Consider the following 26,301-nt stretch of genomic DNA (forward strand, 5'->3'; position numbering starts at 1 on the left):
AGGGGATGTACCTTTCCGATGATTGGCTTTGCATCAAGTACAATATGGAGAAATGGAAAAAAAAAAAAAGCTTGTTTTAAAAATGCCCATGGAAAAGCTCAAGATGGAGAACCCAGAGCAAAGTCTGTAAAGGGAAAAAAAAAAAAAAAAAAAAAAGGCACCAAGCTTATGGTGCAAGTAAAGCTGCATGGCTGTAACCATGGAGACCAAAGCTCTTCTGATGCAGAAATAAATGAACACAACCTTTTCATATTTATTAGTGGGACTGATGATGAAAGATAAAGTCAAATTAAAATATAAAGCAACGGAGAGAAGAGCGAGTGGCTGCCTCTGCCCCTGCAATGCAGGTCCTTGTAATGGATCATCACCAACGAGCTGGGGTTACAGAGAGGCAAATCAGTTATAAAAGGAACAAAATACCTCTGGTTACACCAACCTGCTGATGCAAATATCAGACTCTTTATTAACAAAACTGGAGAGACAAAGCACACGACATATTCCTGAAACCTTTTGGTTCTGACTAAAATGGAAATGAATTTGTTTTCCTACCGTAGCCGTGTGTGAAATGTGTGTTCTGCACAATGGGAAACTTTCCTGTAACTGTACCAGTGAGTATCTGAAACCTGCTGATTTCTTAGTGGCAAGAAGGACAGAATTTCCCTACAAAAATACCGGGTGAATATTCAGGTTTGCCATGAAAATACACGTCAAAGGGTCAAGTATTGAGAGGTGAGCTGCTGCGGGACACAGGGACAGCAGCAGCAGATGGCACCAGAGCTGGTTTCAGCCAGGGCAATGAACATCAGGAATGTTTTCATGGAGCAGCAAACCCAGAGCAGGGGAAGGATTCAGCCACGGCCCCACAGGAGGGCAAGGGCAGCTTTGGGGTGTGAATTGGGACAGAGAGTTGGGAAATCCCTGCTCAGGGCTGTGCCTGGGGTAACAGGGCACGGGAAACAGGGAGAAGCTCAGTGAGAGCAGGAGGAAAAGCCAGGAAGTGCTGGATGGAACCACAACAGGGCTTCAACACCCCAGCTGTGCCTGTCCCTGGTGCACAGGGCTGGGGCTACCCCAGGACCCCTCCTGTCCCCACCTGTCCCTGCAGGTGACAGGGACACCCAGCTGTGAGCCTGGGAATGGTCTGTGCTGAGCCCTGGCTGCTGCAGCACATCAGAGCCCCTGGGACAGAACAGGCTCCTTCCTCCAGGCCAGGGACAGCAGCTGAAACCAAATCTGGAACAGAGTCCTGCTGCTCCTTGTGCTGTGCTGATCCCAGAGCCTGGGGAGGCTCCTGAAGCCTTTGGGAGGGTCCTGAAGGCTTGGGAAGCTCCTGAAGCCCCAGGAGGCTCCTAAAGGCCCGGGAGACTCCCAAATCCTTGGGAAGCCCCTGAAGCTCCAGGAGGCTCCCGAATCCTTGGGAAGGCCCTGAAGCCCCAAGGAAGCTCCTGAAGCCCTGGAAAGTTCCTGAATCCTGCGGAAGTTCCTGAAGCTCCAGGAGGCTCCCGAATCCTTGGGAAGCCCCTGAAGCCCCAAGGAAGCTCCTGAAGCCCTGGAAAGTTCCTGAATCCTGCGGAAGTTCCTGAAGCTCCAGGAGGCTCCAGAATCCTTGGGAAGCCCCTGAAGCCCCAAGGAAGCTTCTGAATCCTTGGGAGGCTCCTGAAGCCTCAGGACCCAGCCCAGAGTGAGGCTCAGCTCTGTCCCCTCCCCTGGGAGCACCTTGGGAGGGGCTGGGGTTGTGCTCCAGGGCTGTGAAATGCGGGTAATTTCCAGCCTATCGAGCTCATGGTACCATATCCTGAATTACACACATTGGGTTAAGGTTCTTCCAGTTTTACTGAGCTATTTTCTTCCCCTTTCTGACTTCCCCAAAAGTGTGGTTAGCCTCAAACCTGGAGAGGAATCCGTAACCAGCCTCAAAGCCAGATTTGAGGAGTAACTGCTCTGAAACACTAGAAAGTTTATGCCAAGGCTTAAAATAACCACCCTCCTTCCTTCTTGATATCCTGGTAAGAGAATGGTTGTGTGCAAGACCTTTAATTTAATCACTGTATAAAATGGCATTTCCTGGAATTTTCTGGCAAATGAAATGCTCCTAAAGAGTTCATATTTCAGTCTTGCTCTTCCCTGGCTACACCCAGGAGCTCAGAACACTGTTATAACTACAGAGTTTGCTAATATTAAGATTGCTTTGCCAGGTAATGAGACAGATGTGGCACATTGATAAAAGGATAAAAAATCGTTTATGTCATTGCTAAACAGATAAGGGCTGCACTTCCCCACTGCTCTGAAGAACAGGTTTTTTTCTCAGCACAGCAGAGTCCCCTCAGTGAATCCCCTCCTCAGGGGCCAAACCCAGCACAGCTTTGAATAAACTCAGTTTCAGTTTTTCTGGTGTTCAATTTACTTTGCCTTCCAGGCTGGTGCTCCTCCCTTTGGGAAGGCTCAGAATTCCAAAGAACCCTCCTGGCCTCGGGGCTCTGGACACACAGGGAAGGATTTTCCAGGTGAAAACTGTTTGTGGAGGAATCCCCAGAGCTCCTTTCCCCAGGAGCCAGAACAAAGCAGTACAATGCTATTTATAACGGTGTTCTACAGCACTCAACAGGAACAACACATTTCAGCCCAAGTTATTCTGGAGATTCTCAATAACCTGGAAGGAGATAAGTATTCAGGCAGTACTAAACAGAGAGGCCCCAGCAGGGCTGGGCAGCACTTGGAAAAACAGAGGCAAAAAATAAAGAATGGATATAGTGAGGTGGGATTTACTGACCAGGAATGAAGCACTTGCATGTAATAAAGCAAATATTTACATTAAGCACAATACAGCAATTTATTTAGATGCTTAAATGAAGAATACAAAGGGAAATAAAGATCACAAAATTATACATACTACAACAGTGTGTCATATATTAGATGGTATAAATGAATACAACACCTTGTTGGTGTTAACTAAAGATAAAACTAAATATCCAAACCCAGCACTTTGTCTCAGTGTGCTGCTTCAACACAATACACTTTTATACAGATCTAAAAGGTGTCAAAATTAGTAGCTGCAAACTTGTTTCTTGCATGTGATTTTTTCTTTTTTTTTAGCTTAAAAGATTTCAGAAAATGGCTCTGAAATATGTTTGTCGTCAGTTGTCATGTCAAGGATATTCAGAACAAGAAAATTCTATAATACAACAGAGCCCAGATATATTTTTATGTTGCTGGCCTCTGGTTGGAGATTGTACAAGGTTATGTGCAAAAACTAAGTCTGTCAAAATTGATACTAGAGCAGTCTCAAGCTTTGCTAGGGAAACTAGATACAGCATTTATTACACAGCAGGGCAACACTAAAAAAGAGAAACAGATCTATGATGGGTACACAAGAACAGTTCCATAAGCTTCACTTGAATAGGTCTAAAAGACTGTACAAATATACATTTCAACTATTCAGAATGATACATGAAAACTCCATTTCCCCAGAGTCTGCTATACAGGGCGCCGGGTCGCTGCCCGGGAGGGGCCTCTTGGAAAGACACAACTCAACATGGACAAGGTGAAAGGAGGGTTGAAAACGCAGATAAAATAATCCTCTGCTTTTTCTCTGTGTGTGCATTCTGGAGCCACCAGCGTGTTTTCACATTAAGTTACTGTGCTCAGCCCTGGGCTGATGGATATAATAGTGTGTGTGTGTGCCCCCGGGCCAGGCAGGGCAGGGCAGCAGAGCCCTCAGAGGGCAGGGCAGGGCAGCAGAGCCCTCAGAGGGCAGGGCAGGGCAGGGCAGGGGCTCTCACGCCTGCTGGCTGCTGAGCTCCACCCCGGGCAGGCTGCCGTGCATGGGCTCGGCCCCCACGGCCCCGAAGCCGTCGCCGTCCTCGCTGTCCATCGTGCTGCTCTGCCACTCCATCTGCTCGCTGGCCAGGCTCTCCTCCAGCTCCGAGCTGTTTTTCCATTGCGACTGGTCCTTGGACCAAAACCCTTCTACTTTTCCATAGGAACGATTCTTCCACTTTGACTGTTCCTCGTCGCTTTCGGAGCCGCCCCCCTTGGCCTCGGCGGGGGGTTTACTGCCCCCGGCATCTTCGCTTTGGGAAGATTCATCTGTCCACACTTCTGGTTTGACCTCCAAGGCATTGTCTTCAAAATCTGAAACCTGCTGGGAGCCAGGCCCGCTTTCAGACTGGGAAGCTCCATCTTTCCACTCCACTGCATCCTCCTGGTCGTCCTGATCGCCCTCACTGTCTGAAACGTCACCCACCAGTTTTGTTGGCTCTTCAGCAGCAGCAATCATCTCTTCGTATTTAGAGCTTTCCTCTTGTTTTTGCTCAGCCTTCTCTGGAGACTGTAAGGTGTTTTCCTCTATGATTTCCTTGGCTATGCTGTCCTGGGGGTTCTGCACTGTGCTGTCAGATGAGGTTTTCCCACCCATGTCAGAGACGTGCTGCCCAAAGGGACTGCGGCTCTCGTTGTATTCCTCCTCTAGGTTTTCATAGCTGTCTGAGGAACTGTCATTGTCCTTCTCTAAGTTGATTTTTTTATCAACAGTCTTACTGACATTGACTCTGGAATTCTTCTCGTCGTGGTTTTCAAACAACCACTCAGCATCAAAATCCATCTCGTGCTTGACTTTGTTCAGCTCTTTCATGTTGAAGCCCAGCAGCACCCCGGGTTTGTATTTCTCACAATCCCTAACACATTTCTTCCTTTTGTTGCTGAAGTGAGATGCGATATCAGACTTCCAGAGCCACAAACTGGCCGCCAGCTTTTCGATCTCTCTGCGGGTGGGGTAGGGCTGCTTATTGAAATACTTGGTGAGAAACGTTTTCCTGGCCTCGTACGAATCGTCTTCGTGACCCTTGGGGTCCAGTGCTAGAACTACGGGTTCTTCAGGCTTCTCCTCAAAGGCAGAGGGGGAGTCATCATCATCCATCTTCCTCTTCTTCATCATGGGGAACTCCATGTGCTCGTAGGAGCGTTTCATGGGCGCGGCAGCAGGGGACTGGCCCAGCCGGGACGACGTCCCTTTGTCCTGCCCGTTCTGGGTCTTGCCCACTCCCCTGCAGTGCACCAGGTGCAGAGTGATGGTGGAGGCCGTCATGTTGCTCGTGTACACGCCCAGGCAGTGGATGCACTTGTAGGTCAGCTTCTTCTCCACGGGGTGAACCGTCTGAATCACCTGGTGCCTCTCGCGGAGGTGATGTGCCAGCGCGTCCGAGATGGGGCCTTTTAGGATGGAAAAGCACAGAGGGCACAGAGTTTTGCCCACGTCTTTTTTGTAGGGCACTGCCGCTTGGGGAGAGCTCTTGATGGGCACGTCGGATTTCTCCTGGATTTTGGGCTGCGGTTTTGGCGGGACCGGGGGCGTGTTCTGGGCGTGGTAAGCGACGGACTCGGCGGGAGCGTCGCGCAGGTTGTAGGTGGTGACGAGGAGGTGGATGTTGGTGTGGCTGCCCTGCTGCAAAGTCAGATCAAAGGTCAGGGTGGAGTCGGTTTTAGGCCCCATCTCCTCGTCCACGTGCACCATGCGCATGTGGGCTGCCATCTTCTCCACGTCGTTGAAGGTGGAGCGGCAGTAGGGGCAGGACAGCCCGTGGATCAGCATGTGGTTGAGCAGCGTGTCCGTGGGCAGGTAGCGGTTGCAGTAGAGGCATTTGCTCGTGAAGTTGTGGATTTTCATGATGTAGTTGGCCACCGCGGGCACCTTCTCGGCCTTGTGCTCCTTCTCAAAGTGCACGCTGTACACGTTCTCGGGGAACAGCTCGTTGCAGATTGTGCAGATTTTCCACTTCTGCGTGGACGAGGTGTTGACGGCGGAGGGACCTGTAGCAGCCACGGGGGATTTGGAGCCAGACTGGCCCAGAGCTCTGGACGCTGCCTGGGACTGCGACAGCGACGCCTGTTTGAGCTGCGCCGACGACAGCGAGGAGGAGTTGGCAGACTGCAGCGAGTACCTGCCCTGGGACCTCTGCTCCCCTCCCAGAGTGTAAGGCCTTCCGTTGCCACTCGTTGAAAACTGTTTCATGCTTTGTGATTGTTGGGAAAGAGAAACGGGTGTGCTGCCACTGAGGCTGAGCCTCCCCCCTGGCTGACCCACGTAACTGGGGGGTACCGATTTAACCCCGTAATTGTTCTGCTGCAGGTGAACGTTTGACATCATATTGACTCCTGCAGAATTTAACGTGGGCTTTGGTATGGTGAGTCTGTTCATCATCTGCTGCGACGAGAGCGAGCGGACGCTGCCGGCAGAGAGGGCTCCCATCCTCTGAGGGAGTCCCATAGGCTTTTTATCCTGGGGTTTGGGAGCTATGAGCATCAAAGGTTTAGATCTGGGCACCACCACGTTGGTGTGACCTATCATGGCCGTGACCTGGTATCCGATCCGCTCGTGGTCTTCGATCACGTGCTGGACTAAAGCTTCGTAGGATTTCGGCATGAAAAGGCATCGTTTGCAGTGGATACCCCCCTCCTCTCGGGCACTGGAGCTCAATGGGACTGCACCATTGAGGGACTTTTCGCCTCCCTTGGCTATGTAAGGAGCAGCAACGTGCTGAAAATGTTCCCTGTAAATGTGCTTTCGAACGATTTCGTAGAGCGGGTCACGGTAAGTGCACTTCTTACAGTAATAAACAGCTTGTTCCACACTGTCAGCCTGCTTGGGTTTAAGGCTCTCGTGTTTGTTTTTATCTTTGAAAGTGCTGATGCCTCCACTCGGTGTACTGGCGTTGGGAGCGTGGAATATTTTAATGTGCGTTTCCAAAGTCTTTTTGTCGGCGTTGAAGGTACAGTAGGGGCAGTTGAGCAGGATCCTGTTCTCAAAGTCTTCGCTGTGAACATTCCGGAAGTGGCTTTTGTAGGCTGAAAAGAACTTCGAGGAGAAGGGACATGCACTGCAGCAAAAGGGCTTTGTCCGATAGTCCTTGAACAGAGAACAGAGCACAGACTGAATATCCAACAGCACCTCTCAGCAAAGCAACACCCATGATATTCTCCACACAACCTTTCTAAACAACACTCACCAGCCTCCCTGCAACTGTCTCAGAGCTTCAATTCACTTCTCTCCCATCTGTGGCCTGCAGATCAGGCCCTAAAAATCTGATTACATGAACATACACACGATGTGGTGAGTGCCAAGGGGTCCCTCCAGGGTTATTTAACCATGACCTTGGCAGGTGAGGCTGAGTCACAAGTGTCTTTCCCCATCAGTCACAAAAAGCCTCCTTCCTGCAGCTGAGCTGCAAGAAAAGGCCCCTGTAAGCTCCTTTCTGGGGGAAAGCCAAGCAGGGCTGTTTGAGGAAATGAGATTGCATCCAGATGAGATACTGCCCACCTGAACCTGCTAAACTTTATAGATGCAATATGGATCTATAGCTGGAGCTATTTCATATCTCTATCCATTACACACTTAAACAGCAAAGCTGGAATTCCAAACTTTTTTTTGGTGAACAAAAAGGATTTAAGCTTACCAAGACACAAGCTATACAAGCCCTTAAACCCACCAAGCCTCTTCCTTGTGATCAAAGCACAAACCTGATTTTTAAATCAATCTCGAATGAGGACCAAAATGGAATTTGGGAATTCCACCCTTGCAGTTTGCCTGCAGCTTTTGTCCCATTTAACACGGTGCCAATGCAGCTCTTGTCAACTGCTACAGCACAGTCTGAAGTGCCACTGGCCTTAGGGACAGCCACAAGCAGCCTGGCACTTCAGGTGGGGTAACAGGGAACTCAGAGTTACAGAGATTCCCTCCTGAGGGTCAGAACGTGTCCTGCGCACTGAGCTACACACAGGTCACAGGTGAGGGAGCTGCAGAGCTGCACTCTCCCTCTGCAGAACAAAGCTGGAATATCTGCTCTGGCCACCTGCTGAAGCCCCACACTCCTGGTGGACCAACAAACCAAACAACCAAGAGCTGTCTCCTTTTATACGACAATTTTTATTCTGGGTTACCTGGGAAAAGGGACATCGGGGTATTTTTTGCAGGACAGCACTAAATGGTCATTTTCATATTAACAGTAGGAATCCATCACAGGATGGGTCGCAGTCTCCTCTGAGAGGAAACCTGAGCTCTGAGGTGTTCACACAGGGATTCCTTTGCAGAGAGGTCTCTGACCTGTCACTGCTGGGGTGACTCTGTCCTGTAGCCCCAGCAGAGGCTGCTGCAGCTCACACCACCTGCTGGAACCAACAGCAGCATTCCCTCCCTCCACTGCTGGCTCAGCTCAGAATTCCTTTATTACTGGCTCAGAAACATCACAACAGCAGGACCTGCAGTGTCCCTGAGCTGCTGTGCAGAACTAGAAATGCCCAGAGGAGATGTGGGACACAGCCTGTGGGACCCAGGGCTGCACTGACAGTGACCCTGCACTGAGCAGCAGAGTGTCCAGTGAAACAGCTTCGGAAGGGATGGAAACCAGGAATAAAACATTTAAGGAAAGGTAAAATACTCATTGCCAATTGTACAAAGTTGTTGATCCTTTGGCCAGAGGGCTGGTGGAATATTTCTAGGCTTGGGAACAGGTGGGAATGGGCTCCTAAGGTGCAGCTGTTTGACTTGAGCAGGGACCCATCATCCCTGCAGTACTGGGCACTCAGGCTGTGAGATACACACCAGGAACAACTTAACAGAACTAAGGGAAGAGCACGTAGCTTTTTGCTGCCCCTTGAGCTGCCAACACCTGAAAATCTGTGAGGAGAACTGCAGGAAAAGCTCTTGGCATGTCTGGGAAATGCCCCTCAGCACAACCCATCTCCAGTCTCAGTGTGAACTCAAACTCTTACCAACCTGGTTTTTTGTAAGTGATGGGTCCCACAGTCCCACATCCTCCCATGTAGTGTTTTTCAAATAAAAGTCATTAGGTTCAAACTGCTTAAAATCCTGGAGAAGGGAAGATGGGAAGAGAGGACAGAGAGTCAGAAAAAGGCCCAAGGGCTCCCTTAAGCAATCCCTGAGCACCCCTGCACCCTCCCAGGTGCTGTGGCCAAGGCTGAGACCAGCACTGGGGGAGTCTGGGGGCATCTCCTGGGAGGGGAGAGCTCTGAACAGTCTCCATATCACAAAACACCTGCAGAACATTTTCACCACTCATCCTCCTGACCAACCCAACAGTGTAGTTACAAACTCATCTCATTCCAAAAGCAATCCTAGAGAAAAGTGTTCCCAAACTGATGTGTGGTTTTGGTTTTTTTTTGGCTGCTTTTTCTGGGGGTGGTGGTGTGGTATTTATTTTGTTTGATTGGTTGGCTTCTAATTAATTTCACACAGGAAGCTTTTCAAGTTGAACATGTGTGATGTCCAAGACACCCAATTCTTATTAAAAAATTATCTCAGGAAACATTTCTTTAGCATTTCACCTTTGGCATGAAGTCAGCATCGCATAAAGACTCAAAACAATAACACTTCCACTGAAATGAATACTGCAAGTAACATTGTCCCAGTTCAGAATTCTCCTCTTAAACATGACACTTGCTCCACAAATTCTGCAAGGGGGAAGGACTGGCATTTCTTTCTTACACATCTCATTTAAATGCTCTTTAAAGAGACCCTGAAAGAACAGGCAAAGCCACAGTGATAGAGTTTGTCCAGAAGAGCAGCACAAACACCTTTCCCTTGCAGGAACTGATCCAGGCACAGAGGTGACTCTGTAACTTCAGCACCTGCTGCAGCACAAACACTTCCTCAAGACCCATTTCTGCCCCAACATCCCACACCATTCCTGGTTCTTCCAGCATTCCTGGATTTCAGCAGCCACTAATATTTCTAGAAGTGTTTACATGTACATTGTATCTCAAGTTTCTAATTCACTCCTACTTTGTGTGGAACCTAAACAGGTCTAAAAATAAATCACGGCATACACAAAACACCTCCCTGTCCCCTGAACTCTGCAGCATTTTAACTCTAACCCCTGGAGGTGCCATACTTACTTCTATATGTTCTTTACAGTATTCCAAACCAATGTCACTAAGTATTTTTTTCACAGTTTTCCGGGCCTTTCTTAAACTGCCAAGGTTGTTGACAGGAAGTTGGAACATAGTTTCTATTGGAAAAGAAGAGTAAGAGAAAAAGGTTTAAGTCAAATGTGTTTTGTTTGATAGTGCTGCATTTTTAATTATCAGTAATTCTGCCTCATTCCCCCACAGAACTGGTTCCTAACACACTGTTACATTCTCTGGCTTGTTCCTTGCTGAGCTGCCCATGCAGAGGACACTTTTAAAAATACAACAAACTGATGGAACAGCTCTTGCAGGAGCTGTGGGCTGCCTCTGGAAACAACTTGCATTTCTTTGGAGTGTCTGTCTTTACCAACCCCTACACTGAAGAGCTCAATTGTCTCCTGTGTGATGTATCCTAACTGATCTGAGAACTCACAAGCTGAGCTTCGAGGTTTGTGTCAGTCTGACAGGAGATTTCAGTGTCTCTTCAGTGATAGAGATGCTTCTTGTATTCTGCTGTAGGTTGGATAAGAAATTAATGCTGTTTCCTCTCTCTGCTGTACTCAGAGCTTGAACTGGCTGAAGCTGTTCAGCAAACATTCTCCTGGGAAAAGGGGAATTTCATTCTCCTGAAAGCTTGGGCAGATCCCTCCAGAGAGAAAAGGCACTGGGAAAAGCACAAGAGATGGCTTAAACTTCTCCATGTCCCTGGGAATTGTCAGCCTCCATCACTGCCCACAGTTCCACTGGGCCTGCCCAGCTGAAGGGAATCCAGCTCACAAACTGCTCTTTTCCTGTGCTCCAGCCATCCTCACCTGTACTGTAAAAACCATGTCTAATACAACCTACAGCAAGCCCTTTTAAAGACATGGAAAGTGATTTCAGTACTGCAGAAACACCTCCAGTCACTGCATGATCCCATTTCTCAGATAAAAATTCAGTGAAGCAGCTCAATCAAGTATGGTCAGGATTCGAAATAATATTTTCAAGTGAATTTCGAATCCAAGGAGATAATTGGAAATGTGACTAATTAATAAGAACTGCAGGAAGAGCAGTGCATGGACACAGTGCATGTTACAGCTCCTGGCAAGCTGGGCTGCTCTCCTCAAAACACAAGTCCTCACTTGAAGAATGAACCCCTGTGCTTGCAAAGAAAAGCATTTTTAGGGTCTCATGACAGAGCCAGAGTGAGTGCAGAGCTTGTCTTTGGGCACTGATCACTCCTACACCTGAGTCAGCCACAAGTCTCAAAATACTGCTTGATATCAAACAGCTGATTCCAAATGCCACTGAACCTCTTCACCAAAGAAATCAAATGCTTTCTCTTAACTCCTGTGTCTAATACAGCTGAACTTGCCACAGGTACCATGAGATACAGAAACTCAAAGAAAGCAAATTATTTACAGCTGCCTGAAAACAACATCTCTGCTCTACCTGCAGCATCTTCCTGCCTCTGCCCTTTACCTGCCTCAGTCCAATTTTAAAGACATGAAATTCCCTTGATCTTCCTATCACCACCCATCCTAACAGGATAGTGAGATCTTCACACCTGAAATGTGAACTTTAAAATGTCACCTTTTAACATCAACCTTATTTTGCAAGTTCTGCTGGAGATGCTGAATCCAACCCACCTAATCATAACAAAACTCCTCATCCTTAGGCAAACACAGATCATTTTCTTTAGGAAATGTCTGACTATTTGATCATAGTGAGTGGAGAGCCAGATACAGTCTGATATTATTACAGGCTCTGACTACAACAAGAGCTTTTAGCATCTCCATCCATTTCTATTTACAGCAAGTAACTCCAATTGTAATGTAAACATCACTCTGCTGGCACCTCCTTGGCCGAGGACATAAAAGCAGTTGGGATTAAGCAGCCTCTCAAATAATCATCTGGGCACTAATGCTGCTCTGGAAATGAGGCATCCTTTATCTGACCAAGAGCTGATGTTTAAGGGAAGGCACCTGGAGCATGTCTGACCACATCAATCCACACTGAAGTGCTGGGTGGAAGGAATAAATGACTGCTTAAAACCAACCCCAACAGCACCCTGACCAGAAATATCCAGGCTGGATCTCCAGGTGCCTCAGAAGGCAGATCCCAAAGCTCTCCCTCATGCCCAGTGTGTGTGCACACAAACTGACTGCACCAGTCACAAGGGAATGGCAAAGGAAGCACAGAGTGACTGTCAGCAGTGTCTGGAACCTTCTTTGCTCTGTTTGTGCAGTTCTTGTCCACAGCCAGGTACTGACTCCTAGAACTCAGACTTCTAGAATTAAATAGCCAAATGGAAGCAGAAAAGACAAGCTATGAAAGAACAAAAGCCAACTAACTCAGAAGCACCATACCCAAAGCTCTCATTTCACATTTGCAACAGTGAATGTTTTCTTTACCCCATTGCTGTGCCAGGGCACAGATCCCTCCCTCTGATCTCTGACCCCACGGGAGCTGTGCCCTGAGAGACAGAAACACCAAACCCCCACAGCAGCCACATCACCAGAGGGGACAGAGGACAGAGAGCCTGCACCTGTCTCTGCTCTGCAAAAGCTGTTTCAATTTAGTGCAACTGAAATCTTAATTCTCCAGTGGGTTTTTAGTACTCTAGCCTTGCTCAGGACCCCCTGTGATGCCTCAGGTAAGAGGTGCTGGGCTGTTCCTGCTCTGACCCAGGAAATGAGGGATCTGCCCACAGGGAACAAGGTTGTTCTGGCTCTGGGAAAGGTGCACCAGCTTCACATCAACACAGCCTTTTTCTCTGCACTGAAATCTTCAGCCAATATCCCACATGTGCCCCACTGTGTTACTCTCGTGCCTGGACATTATTCAGGGTGTTCTCTGTGCTTGGCTGATGTCTCAGCTTTGGTGCAGAACAACCAAGCACAATGGATTTTTACTGTCACAGGCTGGAAGGTTAAACAATGGTTTTCACCCAGAAATAAAGACCTAAAGAAATCATCTGCAGGAAGATGCTGCTGTGTTTAAAGGAACCATGACAGCACCATTTTACTTTTCTAGCAGACCTACTCTAGGTTTTATTCTCTTTCTGCTTAACTGGAAATGCCAGCATGTCCTGCACTGCCAGGGAAGCCTCCCACGAGCAGCAGGCACAGAGGGTGAAGGATCTCAGCAGGGTCTGGGGACAGCATCACTGGGAAATACCAAGTGAAAACCAATTATGGAATCCCCAAGAGCTGCAAACAAAGCCCCCAGTGCCTTTTATCTTGTTCAGGCACCCCAGACCTCAGGAGTTGGCCAGGGCTGCTCACAGAGGCCACTCCAGCCACCCCTCCTGCACTAAGGGAATTCCTTCATTGGATCCTCATGGAATGGCCTGGGTGGGAAGGGCCATTAAAGCTCATCCAGTTCCAGCCTTGCCATGGCAGGGACACCTTCCATTGTCCCAGGTTGTTCCAAGCCCTGTCTAACCTGGCCTTGGGCACTGCCAGGGATCCAGGGGCAGCCACAGCTTCTCTGGGATACCTCTACCAGGACCTCATAGGGAAGAATTTCTTCTTTATGTCTTCTCATTTCTTCTTATCTCTTGAGCTGACTTGTTTCTTAAAAGCACTCCATGAAATTTATACTTCTGTTCAACTTTTGCTAAATAACTGACCTCAGAATAAAACTGGATGTGATTACAACTCTCTTAAGAACATTATTAAAAAGAATGAAATAAAGCATCATTTTTACCTTCTCTTATGAGCACATGAGGTTGACCCTTCCCTTCCTAATGCTCTCATTTATTCCTATTATGAAGACTGAGAAAACCTGAGCTTTTTGGTGATCTGACAAGCAGAATTACCAACCACAGTGTTGAACAAAGCATTAGTTGTGAAAAAGTGTGCAAAACAGACATTTGTATAAACAAGGTGCAAACCCAGCCTGTTCTGTCCCACCATGACTGTGAGTTCAGACATACTCAGCTCAATATTATTAAAATAATCAGCAGTGTAAGAACTCTAGCTCATTAAAGCAGATTTTAAATCAATTTTAAACTGAAAGATACTATTAGCTGTTATTTCTGTGCATGCTTACAAAACACAACTGTTCTTCCTCTCTGTTTTTTCCTCTCCCCCTCATCATCCTCTGCTGCTTCACAAGGTCCATCCTTTCTGTGCTCTTTCCCTCTCTCTTCCTTTCTCTGCTGGTTCTTGTCCTCCTTGGTCCTTACCTCGCTCATTTTCCCACTTCTCCTCTTCCCTGTGCCAGCTCATAGCGTCCACATTCTTCCGTCGTTCTCTCTCATCCTGTCTCCACCGCTTCTTGATATCCTTGTCCTTAACTTGCTCATTTTCTCTCCTCTTCTCATCATCCCTGTGCCATTTGATTGTTTCTGTGTTTTTCTGCGGCTCCACGCTCCTTTTGAGATAGTCTTGTCGCCTCCTCCTCTTTTTTAACATATCCCTTTCCCTGGCACGAGCCTGCTTTTCTTTCTGGGAAAGAAAAGCTTTACGGGGCATCATGAGCTGCTGCTGTACCTGCAATAACAGCGGATCCATGGGATAATGAACTCCACACATGCACAACGCCTCCTTTGGGGCTCCAGAACACTTCACACACTCAGTCCAGCAATGCCCTGCTCCTCCTCTTCCCTCCTGAGCCTGGGCTGGGTCAGGCCAGGCCGGGCAGTGACCCCAGAGCCCTGGCTGAGCAGTGACAGTGGCATTTCTGTCCCCTCCCTGCAGCTCCTCCTCCCCCAGAGCCTTTGGCACTGCTGCTCCCGCTGAGGAACGGGCTGTGTGTGGACAGAGGTGTGAAGGGAACTCAGGGACCTTCAATCCTCTCTCCTTGTCTTCCTGGAGAGATACATTTAATCCAAATTAAAGGTGTTTTTCTTTCCAGACCTCCACCTCCACTCAGTTTGGGTGAAAATGGCTCTCTCTTGGCTGGGAGGAGGGAAGGGGGATTAGGAGACAAGCCACAATCTGAAAAATTGTGTAAGCTTTGTTTCCTGGGGAAACCTGGCCAAAACATTTAACTGCAGTTAATGAAATAAGTCCTGACTCATCTACCCAGACTTCCTCCAAGTGTGTTGTGTCTTGCTATTCACAGGAACAAAGGGAGAAAAAAAAAAAGAGACTATTTACTTGGAGCTTCTGCTGACAGCATTCTTGAGGAGTGGGGCTTCTTGGGGTTGGTGTTTTGAGGCTTGGGGCTTTTTGTTTCTAAAAGGTGTCAATGGAAGACTACATTTAACAAATTGGTTTTACTTTTGGTCATTTCTCTGTAGTCACCCAACACATTCACATTTTCAAATATAACAGTGTTAGTACCTGCAATTTTGAAATCATGGAAGAATTTATAGCACTATTGATAACCTTTAAATATTGTTCTGTACACACTGAGCAATGTTTCAGAAAAGGCAAACTGCAGTTGTAGGCCAGGTTTGAGGTTTTTTTTGGTTGGTTTTTTGTTAAGCTTTGAAGAAAGATTTGCAGAGGTCTAATCAAAATGAAAACTGCAGAAAGGACAAAATTACTAAATTACAATACTTAAGCAAAGCCTAAAACAAAATGAAACAAATGTACTTTTAAAATTTAGCTACCTTATGGAAAGCACTTGTTCCCAGCATGCAATACTCCATCTTTTTCCTACAGAAAAAGCAATGTTTCAAACCCTTATTCTAAAAGCTGTTCCTTTTCCCTACAATACACCCCACCCCACACACTTAAACCCTCTACTCTGGTCCATTGCCTTTGTTAGGTCTGGATCATGATCCCGTGGCTTTCAATCCAATAATTCAACCCCAAATTTCTTAATATCCATAATAATGCTAAAAGGGAAGGGCTGCAGCAGAGTCAAACACCATAATAAAAAAAAATTCATGCAGTGTGGTAACACATTAGTACATAAAATTCAGATTATGCTAAAGATTACTTCATTAAAAGGGCAGCTCTCTAGCAGACAGCCTGGGTTTGGGTATTAAATATTTCCCAGTAACAGTTGGCATTAAAATCAAAAAGCAACGGGAACCCAGGATCAGCATCCTCAGCACAACCCAGACACTGCAAATCTGTACCATAGTTTCAGTTCTCTGTGGGCTGGGTGCCAGGACATTACTGCTGTTTACTAGAGCAAACTTAACTCATTAACTTTGCCAATGTACATTATCATTACAATTTTATCAGTAACCTGCTCCAATTTCAATAACAATAACATGAAGTCAACTGCAGGTGAAACACATCATGCAAATGCTTCTCCCTCTCCCACCCAAGGCAAGTACCAACATTTCAATCTGTGCTTGTTGTATTTTCTTTCATTTGTTTTTGAATGGTTTGGTGCTGAGTGTTTTTCCCCCTTTGGTTTTATCTTTTCACAGGATTCTTCCCTCCCTTTATACAGCCCACACTTTGATCAGTTTATGGTATAGACAAATGATAGAAAATACCTTAAAAATAACATTTCAGCTGAATTTCCAAAACTAAACGTTTCCCTTGAGATTCAAATAAGTCATGTCATATTCCAAGGAATAACTTAAAGGGACAGCCAACTTAAACTGCAGATCTCTGAACTTCTGTCTCAACTGTCTCAACTCAGAGGGTTTCCCCGTTTGTTTAGGGTTTTTTTCAGTGTCACTTCTCCTGCAGTCTAACCCAGCTTTCACTTTCACCTCTGATGGTTTTAAACCGACAGAAGAGGGAAAAATTTAAACCACGAAACCAATTAATCTGCAGTGAAGCTGCCAGAGTGACTGAACTCAAAACCCCACAACCTCCAATTTTTCTAGAGTCCAAGCTGGTATCCCTTTAAGCTCAAAATGCCCAAACCTTGGAAATGAGCAGCCAAAACTATCCTTGCAACTTTTTGCCCACACCCAGCCAAATGAACATCTTTACTCCCCCCGTGTCTGCAGAACTTGTGCTGAGGCATTTACCTCCAAAGTGAATGGTGCTTGGGCGTCTCAGACTCATTGGACAAGTTTCAAGCACCAGCCTCCAGAGCCAATTCTCCTTGCAGGACGCCCCCTCAGGGCTGTGTCACCCCCCGGGGGAGCCCAAAGCCCGGGCACAGGGGAAGGATCATCTCCTGCTGAGAAAACAGAGAGCACAGAGAGAGAGGAGCTGTGATAAGGGCAGTCTCACATCCACAGGTACAAAGCCCAGCCCCGTGGCCCTGCAGGTCTGAGCAGGTTTGTGCTCCAACAGCCCGTTCTGATGCTGCCCGAGGATGCTGCAGAGCTCAGATTTCAGCTCGGGTACCCAGGTCAGAGCCTTGGACACTTCCTTGGAGGTTCCCATACAAACAGGTCCCACCTTACACGACAATGGGACATCAAACAGCCCCACAGCTCTGAGGACACACAGCACTGGGATTAAAACAGGCAGAGGATGGGAAGTTTGGGGGAATGGCACAGAAATGATCACACTTTGTTCCAAGGCTGATCCCCCTTCAGCTGACATCACCCACAGACAGAAAAGCCAGTCTTGCACAGACTGGAAACACAACACACAACATTAGAGCCATGAAATCTGAAACGACCAAATCTAAAGTTTATAAAAGCAAAACTTGTTGAGTCATTAATAATTGCTCTGCCAGGGAATAAGGCAATATAAATTGTTAGATTTTAATCTCTTGATTGTTCAGATAGAACATCCACAGGCTGAAGTACAGAGTGCTTTTCTTTGGCAAATACACTTCCAGCACAAGACACTGCAACATTTTAAGAAATTAAAAAAGACAACATTCTTAAAATACTTCACATGGCAGCAAAACTGAATATTGGACTATTGCATGGGCTCTAGCAAGAGCATCACCCATGGAAGGCTGAATGATGGGCTGTTTCACATGGGATCATTTCTGACCAGAAGGCAGACTGTGTCCCTGTGTGTCTACAAGTCCAAATGAACTCTCTCCCTGCAGCAAACACACTTCTGGGTGAGGACCCATCAGCCTCGAGAGCAGATCAGTGGCAATTACTGCATCAGGCTGATGACACTGAGCTCAGGGAAGTACTTCATCCCATGCTGGGTCTCCCAAACACTGAAGGATCATTTCCCTGTGCTGCTGACAAGGATCCCCGAGCACCTGGCATGCTTCTGACTTCATCATCTGAATTTCTTTGATTTTAGCCAGTATTTTGCCAGCATTTCAAGCTGAAGAAGTTACAGGTTTATACCCAACAGCCCAACACAGAATCACACATCAGAGCTGGCAGCAGCTCTGTGCTCCTGGGCGGGATGAAACAAGAATTGCTTTCTTGATACTTTTATTTCCCCACTCCAGCTGCTTTTGAAACAAGGTAACTTTTAACAATTTGCCCAGCAAACTGCCTTTCAGAGCATGCTCTAAAAGCCAGCCATGAAACAAGGTAGTGCAACACTGAGTGAAATCTCTTAAAATACAGGGAAAAATATGCAGGAAAATGAACCTGCGGTTCCCACAGCAACAGAAAAGCTGCCTCTCTGTGAATGCAGGTTAAATGATGCTCCGTGGTGTGATGGTGTAGAATATTCTATATTCACAGTGATGGCCTGTCCCTGGGACTCTGGGTCTGACAATCCCAGGACAGCTGAGTGAGGAACAGTGACAACCAGAGAGCACAAGGGTTATCTGAGGAAAGAGTGAGCAAGTGAGACAAAAAAGGAGTAGAGGTACGAGAGAGAATTTGGGAGAACAGAAACTACTGAGAGCTTCCTTGAAAGTAAAAGTTGCAATTAATTCTCCCTCCTCCCTGTATGGATTGAAGAGTCTATTCCAACACACCTCTCACTGGCTGACATTGAGCACTTTCACTTTCTTCCATTGGACTCTCCTTATTTAAGCCTTTCTGGCCTAGTTTTGCGAGGGCTGAGCACCCACACTCCTGTGAAGGTAAATGAGATTTGCAGTTCAGCAGCACATCTGAAATGCCAGACAACTGAGGGCTCCTTCTGCAATCCTCTCTAATCCTGGAGGGAGCCTGTTTTGTAACAGTGACATTTCCAGCTGAGAGCACCTCCTCAGCCCGGCCCTGGGCCACCTGCAGCAGGAGCAGGGTGGGCCCTCAGCTGCTCCCAGCCCAGCTCCAGAGGGGATTTGGGGTGCAGAGTGCCCACAGCCCAGCTCCAGAGGGGATTTGGGGTGCACAGTGCCCACAGCCCAGCTCCAGAGGGGATTTGGGGTGCACAGTGCCCACAGCCCAGCTCCAGAGGGGATTTGGGGTGCACAGTGCCCACAGCCCAGCTCCAGAGGGGATTTGGGGTGCAGAGTGCCCACAGCCCAGCTCCACAGGGGATTTGGGGTGCAGAGTGCCCCACAGCCCAGCTCCAGAGGGGATTTGGGGTGCAGAGTGCCCACAGCCCAGCTCCAGAGGGGATTTGGGGTGCAGAGTGCCCACAGCCCAGCTCCAGAGGGGATTTGGGGTGCACAGTGCCCACAGCCCAGCTCCAGAGGGGATTTGGGGTGCAGAGTGCCCACAGCCCAGCTCCAGAGAGGATTCCACACGGGATTTGGGGTGCAGAGTGCCCACAGCCCAGCTCCAGAGGGGATTTGGGGTGCAGAGTGCCCACAGCCCAGCTCCACAGGGGATTTGGGGTGCAGAGTGCCCCACAGCCCAGCTCCAGAGGGGATTTGGGGTGCTCCTGCACCTGCTCTGAGTGAGCCCCAGCCCTCCTGCTCAGCTCTGTACCCAAACAGGATGGGGCACACAAAAGAGGAATCAACACAAACCCCGTGAAAACCTCAGCTTTAAAAGTGAGATTATTGAACTGATGGAAATCCCCAGCTGCAAGCTGCTACCTGGACAAAGCACTGTAAGACCTGAGCCGTGCTGTGCACACTCCAGCTCTCCCCCACAGGCAAACAGGCAATTTGTTAACAGCCCCTTTGTCAAAAAGCCAAGGATTTAAAAATATTAAAAACCACTTCAGAGATTAGATCAGCAACTTCCAAAACCAGTTTCGAGTAGTGTGTCAAAACAAAAGGACCATTTCACACCACTTCTCAGGGCACCCTACCCAAACATGGCCTCAGGAGAAAAAGTCCATCTAAAATGTGGTACTGGAGAAAACCACCTTATCCTTGGGTGGAAATTCTGAGCTTAAAAACTTCTAACATCCTGTTTCAGTGGTTACAGGCAAAGGTTTATGAAACTCTGGTTTATACCTTTTTGTTTGGGCTTGCTGCCTGGCCTCAGCTTGACTCTTGCATTAAGGACTCCCAACTTCCCATCCAAGGAAGAACTATGGAAGGCAGTTGTAGTGAAAGGAATCAGTAAGGCTGATATGCCTCAGTCTCCATTCATTCTCTATTTAAAGGCTAAAAAAGCACCTTGTGCAGCCCAGCACACAGGGATCTCCTAAGTCATTCACACACTTCTCATTCTTGCTCAATTTCTGGAATTTTCCACTGGAGCCCGAAGCTCCATCTGGTGGGTGTGGACACTCACTGCAAAACTGAGCGGGAATTAACTGTTTCCTCATCAACTTCACCTCAGCAGGAGGAGTCTTGGGCTCCGAGGCATCTCTGCCCCAACGTGAAACACAAAATGGTCACGATTTGATTGCTCTGGGAACCACAACTCCTTATTTCTGTCCTGATGAACAAGCTGCCTCCCCAGGCTCTGCTGGGAACTCCTGGTGGCTCTCCTGATTCTGATGATGTGGGCTGAGGTATGTTAAGGAATGCTGGTAGCTGTAGTTGAATGTTTTCTGAGGGATCTTTTCCACACACATCAACCCTGGCAACCTCTATTGCTTCCTGAAAAGCACTTTGAAATCACGTCCATTCTCTAGGGCATAGGAAATCAAGAATTAGAGGCACTCTCAGCTCCAGAATCAGGCTTGCACACCTCCTGACATCTTAGAGAATATCTTTTGTGACTGCTCAAGACCTCCACAGATAAATGTTTATATGCACACAACATGGGCAGTCAAATCAATATTCAATACACATCCTCAGTGTGAGAGCCAGGCTTGTTCAGGGCTATTTCTAAGAGATTTTGGTGTGAAATGCAATAAAGGCTGCACATCTTGCAGAAATTTGAAATCGAGACTGGAGATCATTGAAGCACAAAGGATATTATTTGCTTACACCATGATATCCACACTTCAGTGATCAGGAAAAAAGGCTGCATGAATATGCTCTACAATTCCAAAATAATCCTCATCTAGATTGTAGCTAAGCATGAACAATCCCAGAGTAAAAATAATTTTGGAAACAGAAGCACAATTAACAAACGAGCAGTTACCATTTAAATTAAATCAAGAATCGTCTCAAAATTTTCAATCCGAAGCTCACAAAAACATTTGTGTAATTAAACAAAGCAGCACAGTAGTTGCTGTAAAACGTGCACGAACAAAGCAAATAATCAATATACATGTAATTTATGATTTGATTTCACTGCCTGGTGAACTGCAGGCAGGTCAGACTGCAGGTGAGCAGGGTCCCCTGCCCTGTGTGTGGTGTGCTGACACCAGCACTGTGTCCCCAGCACAGCAGAGGGTTTGGGGCAGGGCAGCTCCTTCCCTCACCCAAACAGCTGCTGGGCCCCGGCCAAGCCCCGCGGCTGCAGGAAACGGCTCCAGCCCTGCCCTGCCTGCTCCCACACACAGACAGACAGACAGACACAGGCACAGATACACACAGTACACACACACACACAGACAGACAGACACAGGCACAGATACACACAGTACACACACACACACACACAGAGACACAGACAGGCACAGAAACACACAGTACACACAGACAGGCACAGATACACACAGTACACACACACACACACACAGAGACACAGACAGGCACAGAAACACACAGTACACACAGACAGGCACAGATACACACACAGTACACATACACAGAGACAGGCACAGATATACACACAGTACACACACAGGCACAGAGACACAGACAGGCACAGATACACACAGTACACACACACACAGAGACAGGCACAGATACACACACAGTACACACACAACACATGCAGTCACACAGACAGGCACAGATACACACAGTACACACACAGACAGGCACAGATACACACAGACAGTACACACACAACACATGCAGTCACACAGACAGGCACAGATACACAGTACACACACACAGAGACAGGCACAGATACACACAGTACACACACACACACACAGACAGGCACAGATAGTACACACACAACACATGCAGTCACACAGACAGGCACAGATACACAGTACACACACACAATCACACAGACAGGCACAGATACACACACTCTACATACACAGACAGGTGCAGATACACGCACAATACACACACACAGCCACACAGACAGGCACAGTCACACACACAGGTACAGATACACACAGACAATACACACACAGGCACAGTGACACACAGATACAGAAACACACAGTACACACACACTCAGACAAGCACAGATACACAACACAGATACACACAGAAACACACAAACACAGACACACTCACAGGCATAGAAACACTCAACACAGACACTCACAGATACACACAACACACAGATACACACACACAACACACATAGTCACAGGCACAGATGCCCACAACACAGACACTCACAGAAACACACACAATGCACACACACTCACATAGACAGGCACAGATACACACACACACAGAGCACAGACACACTCACACAAACACAACACAGACACTCACAGATACACACACGGACAGGCATAGATACACACACTCACACACACAACACAGACACTCATGGATACCCACACACAATGCACACACACACAGACACACTCACACACACACACACACTGACACACTCACACACACTCAAGTATTCACAGCCAGAGCAGCCACAGGCAGGGCTGTGTGCGAGGGGCAGCACACAAAAGAGCACACCAACACTTTCCCCAGCTCATCCAAACCCCGCCAATCCAGGCTGTCTCAGACAGCAGATCCATCACATACTGGAGGGATCTCGCCAACTGGCTGCATCTGAGTTTTCCGAGGGTAAAAATAGGCACTGAAGGAGGCTGGTGCTGCTTGTTTTCCCTTGCCTTACACTCCACACGCGCGAGGCACAAACGCTGCCATTACAACACGGGGGAAAGGCTGTAAACAAGAGCTCCAGATCAGTCTTACACTGCACGTTTCTTACCTCTCTCCCTTTTCTGTCTAAGCACAGCTCCCCAGGGCTCCAATCCCTGCCTACATTCCAGCGTTAGGCCACCTCAGCTACTGCTGTCCTCCATCTGCCTCAGGAACCTTCGACAGGCAAAGGGCTTCACAGCAGCAGCAATGGGGAAACAAAACAAAAGAGAAGGTCACAAACTTGAGCTTGACTATTTAGGTGGGAAAAAAAAAGCATTTTAAGACCACTGATCTTGCCCACTTAAGATTTCCAGAGCCATTTTGTCCCCTGACTGTTGCTGCTATGAAGCTGCATCACCACCAGCTTCCCTGGCCCAGCTGCAGCAGGAGCACAAACTGAGATGCAGAGTCCCATCAGAAATTTCTGCACGTCAAAGGAGAACAGGGGGGAAGAAACACTGGCTGAGACCTGGGAGAGGAGCTGAGGCAGGGAGGAAACAGCCAACAGTGAAGGCAGGCTCCAGAGCAGGCCCTTTCCTCCACCTGCAGGGCTGGAGGAGTTGGAGTGCTCCCTCAGGGAACAGCTGCTCACACTGTTGCTTTATTTTTGTTTCTTGTAAATTGTTTTAGATACTACTTGAGAAGTAGATATTAAAGGAAAGATTTTTGCCATGTGATCTGGATATATCTGCAGGTGTGATTGTGTCCACAGGGTCAGGCCTTGGACTCACCAGCCACTCGCAGTTTTCATCTAAATAATCTTTAAAACCACCTTAAAAAAACCCCCACCAAAACAGTAAGGATATAAATGGCGTGACTGAAAGTGACTCACTGCAGAAAAAATGGTATTTACTCCATTCTTACTCCAAACCATCAACCCTCATTCACATTCAAGAGCACTAGAGAGAAATCAGAGACACTAAATACAAGTTTCTTTCTGACACCAGAGCTGCACTGAGGCTCTGAACAATGCAGTTCTTGCCCTGAGGCACAAGGCCCCCAGGTAGATAAACAGGAGTTACACCCTCTCGAAAAAGCCTTTATTCGAATTTGGAACACCCATCTGACTCCTAAACCACACCTAAGCGCTTCCTGAAAGCTCCAAAGGACCAGGCCAACTTGGCCATCCCGCCCAGGAAAGCAAAGGCATTCTTCCCAAAAGTGCCAGGTGAGGCAAAATAAACCTCCCACACATACTCAAGGTAAAGGATTTCTTTTCAATAAAACCAAATTAACATCAACAAGGGCTCTTTTTCTTCCAATGCAAAGAGAATCAGAGCAGCACCTTTGTCATCTCCATCTCTTACATTATCAAGAACACACCTCTAGCAACAGATTTATTTATATGAGCAGAACTATGTCCATCTCCACATTAAAATTATCCTGTCACAATTATGTTCATAGGAACCATACCCTATATATATATATATATGTATATATATATATATATATATATATATATAAATCTGGGCACAGAGCAGCTCTTGACTCAATATAATTAAAAAAAAAAAAGATGTGATGCTTGTTTAGATACAGGCCAGCACAGTCAGCTGCTGCCTTTTTAAACAAGCATCTTAAAGAAAAACATCTCCCTAAATGTAACATTATTAATACACAAACCCAGCTGAACTAATGACTTTTAAGAACTCCTCGATTTTGCCCGTGCAGGTAGAGCAGCTCCAATGGCACCTGTGAAGGAACACTCGGAGCAGCTGCAGCCCCAGAGCTGTTCCCTGCCTCTCCTGGCACCTCTCCTACAGTTTTTAAACTGCTCCTCCTCAGATTCGACGCTGCTTTGTTCATTCCCAACGGAATTCTGTCTCCCTTAAACACCTCAAGTAGTGGAGCAAGGATAACTTTCCCTTTCTGAAAACAAAACCCCACAAAACCCACCCCAATACATTTCCTATTAAGCCGCTAAATCTTATTTGCAGCCACCTCAAAAGAAACACATTAACCCAGGAGCACTGTCTGTGCTTCCACAAAATCATTCATTTCAATTTCTTTCTTTGCACCAATCAAATCAGCTGCCATCTTAATAACAAGCTATAAAATATATATCTGGACTGTGTGACTTACAACTGCTGATAAGGTTCTGATAATGTTTCCGTATTCCAGGAATTCCAGTGTAAACTTCAATGTTTACTTTCAGTATTTGTGTTATTGCAGAGCGGTAAAGCTGAGCTGGGAATAATCAGTGTGTGAGCAGCACAGCTCACCTGGCCCTGAACACTGTCCTGCATTTCCCTACAGCTCACAGAGAGCTCAGAGCAGCACAGGACACAACAAATCAGAGTTTACACTTCACCCACACGCTGTGGTGAATAACAGGGAGCTGTGTCAAGTGACAGGAGTGCCAATTCCTGCCCTGCACACACAGAGAACACACCAAGCTCCTCCTCTCACACAGCACACACACCTTCCTGGGTGCTGTGTTTGTGCAGCTGATGCCCAACGCTGCAGGGCATGAACTTTCCCAAACTGTCAGGAAGTTCCTCTCCTGTGAAGACTTTTCATTCCCAGCTGTGACACCTGTCTGTCTCACCCTCCAGGGAAAAGGAGTCACTTTTCACCTTCCTCATCTCCTGCACAGCCAACAGTACCCACAGCCCAACAGGAGTGAACTTCAGGCTCTTCATGACAATTCACCCTGAAGTGTAAATAGAGATACCTTCTGCAAACCTGTCTGATGGACCAGAACAGAAAAACTGTTTTTAGTAATGGGACACTAAAAGTGTATCAGCTTTCAGTGATCTCAGAGATGCCCCCTGGGAGCACCTCGTGTCCATCTGGATGCCAAAAAGTCACTCTTGAATGGTAACTTAGAAATAATACTAAGTTGAGCAAAGGGCAGCTAACCACCAAAATTAGTGCAAAAATATCTAGCTTGGTATCACTTTTGGAGAACAAGTTATTTGTTGTGTGTCAAAAAGAACACCTCTGTTTAGACTGAAGTTGGAAGTATTTGCTGTAATAAACTTCAGAAAAGGTAACCATTATATCACAACCCATCAGCATCTCTTAACAATTCTGCAATTCTCTTCTGTTGTCTCTTTAAAGATCTCAGCACAAATCATGGTCGATGTCCATCTACTGATATCAAATTACTGCCCAACATCTGCAACCGCACATCTGCAAAGGAACCAAGCTTTGCTTTGGTTTGTTATTAAAACCAGAAAAAAAAAAGGCTTTTCTGTTTCTTAAGCACACCGATCCATCTTTCTCACCTAGAAGGATGACAACTTGTGATTATGAGTCCGCAGAGTCCTGAAGTGAAAGTTTTCCCGAGGAGGAGCCCCTGCAGGAGGGAGCACTGCTGGGGCACAGCAGCCACCTAAGGTGGGTCCATGCTACCCTGACAGCCGGGAATCCTCTGCCTCCGTTCCCTCACAC

At 47.2% G+C, this 26,301-nt stretch overlaps 1 protein-coding gene across 3 annotated transcripts; it reads right to left on the reverse strand.

Annotated features, from left to right (window-relative positions):
- Positions 1–2,811: 2,811 nt before the first annotated feature.
- ADNP (activity dependent neuroprotector homeobox) lies at positions 2,812–26,301 on the reverse strand. Of its 3 annotated transcripts, none has more exons than XM_083873206.1 (7): positions 26,136–26,301; positions 16,793–16,944; positions 15,464–15,509; positions 14,090–14,396; positions 9,907–10,019; positions 8,768–8,860; positions 2,812–6,901 (listed from the first exon to the last, which is right to left on the reverse strand). In XM_083873206.1, exons 3-7 carry the CDS (start codon positions 15,500–15,502, stop codon positions 3,776–3,778), a joined length of 3,678 nt encoding a protein of 1,225 aa, XP_083729332.1. In that variant the 5' UTR covers positions 15,503–15,509; positions 16,793–16,944; positions 26,136–26,301; the 3' UTR covers positions 2,812–3,775. The 3 variants fall into 3 exon arrangements, with proteins under 3 accessions (XP_083729332.1, XP_083729331.1, XP_083729333.1); XM_083873205.1 differs by having other exon boundaries at positions 16,793–16,947; XM_083873207.1 differs by lacking the exon at positions 15,464–15,509 and having other exon boundaries at positions 16,793–16,947.

Source organism: Zosterops lateralis (assembly GCF_965231275.1).
Source record: "Zosterops lateralis genome assembly, chromosome: 16".
NCBI lineage: Eukaryota > Metazoa > Chordata > Aves > Passeriformes > Zosteropidae > Zosterops > Zosterops lateralis.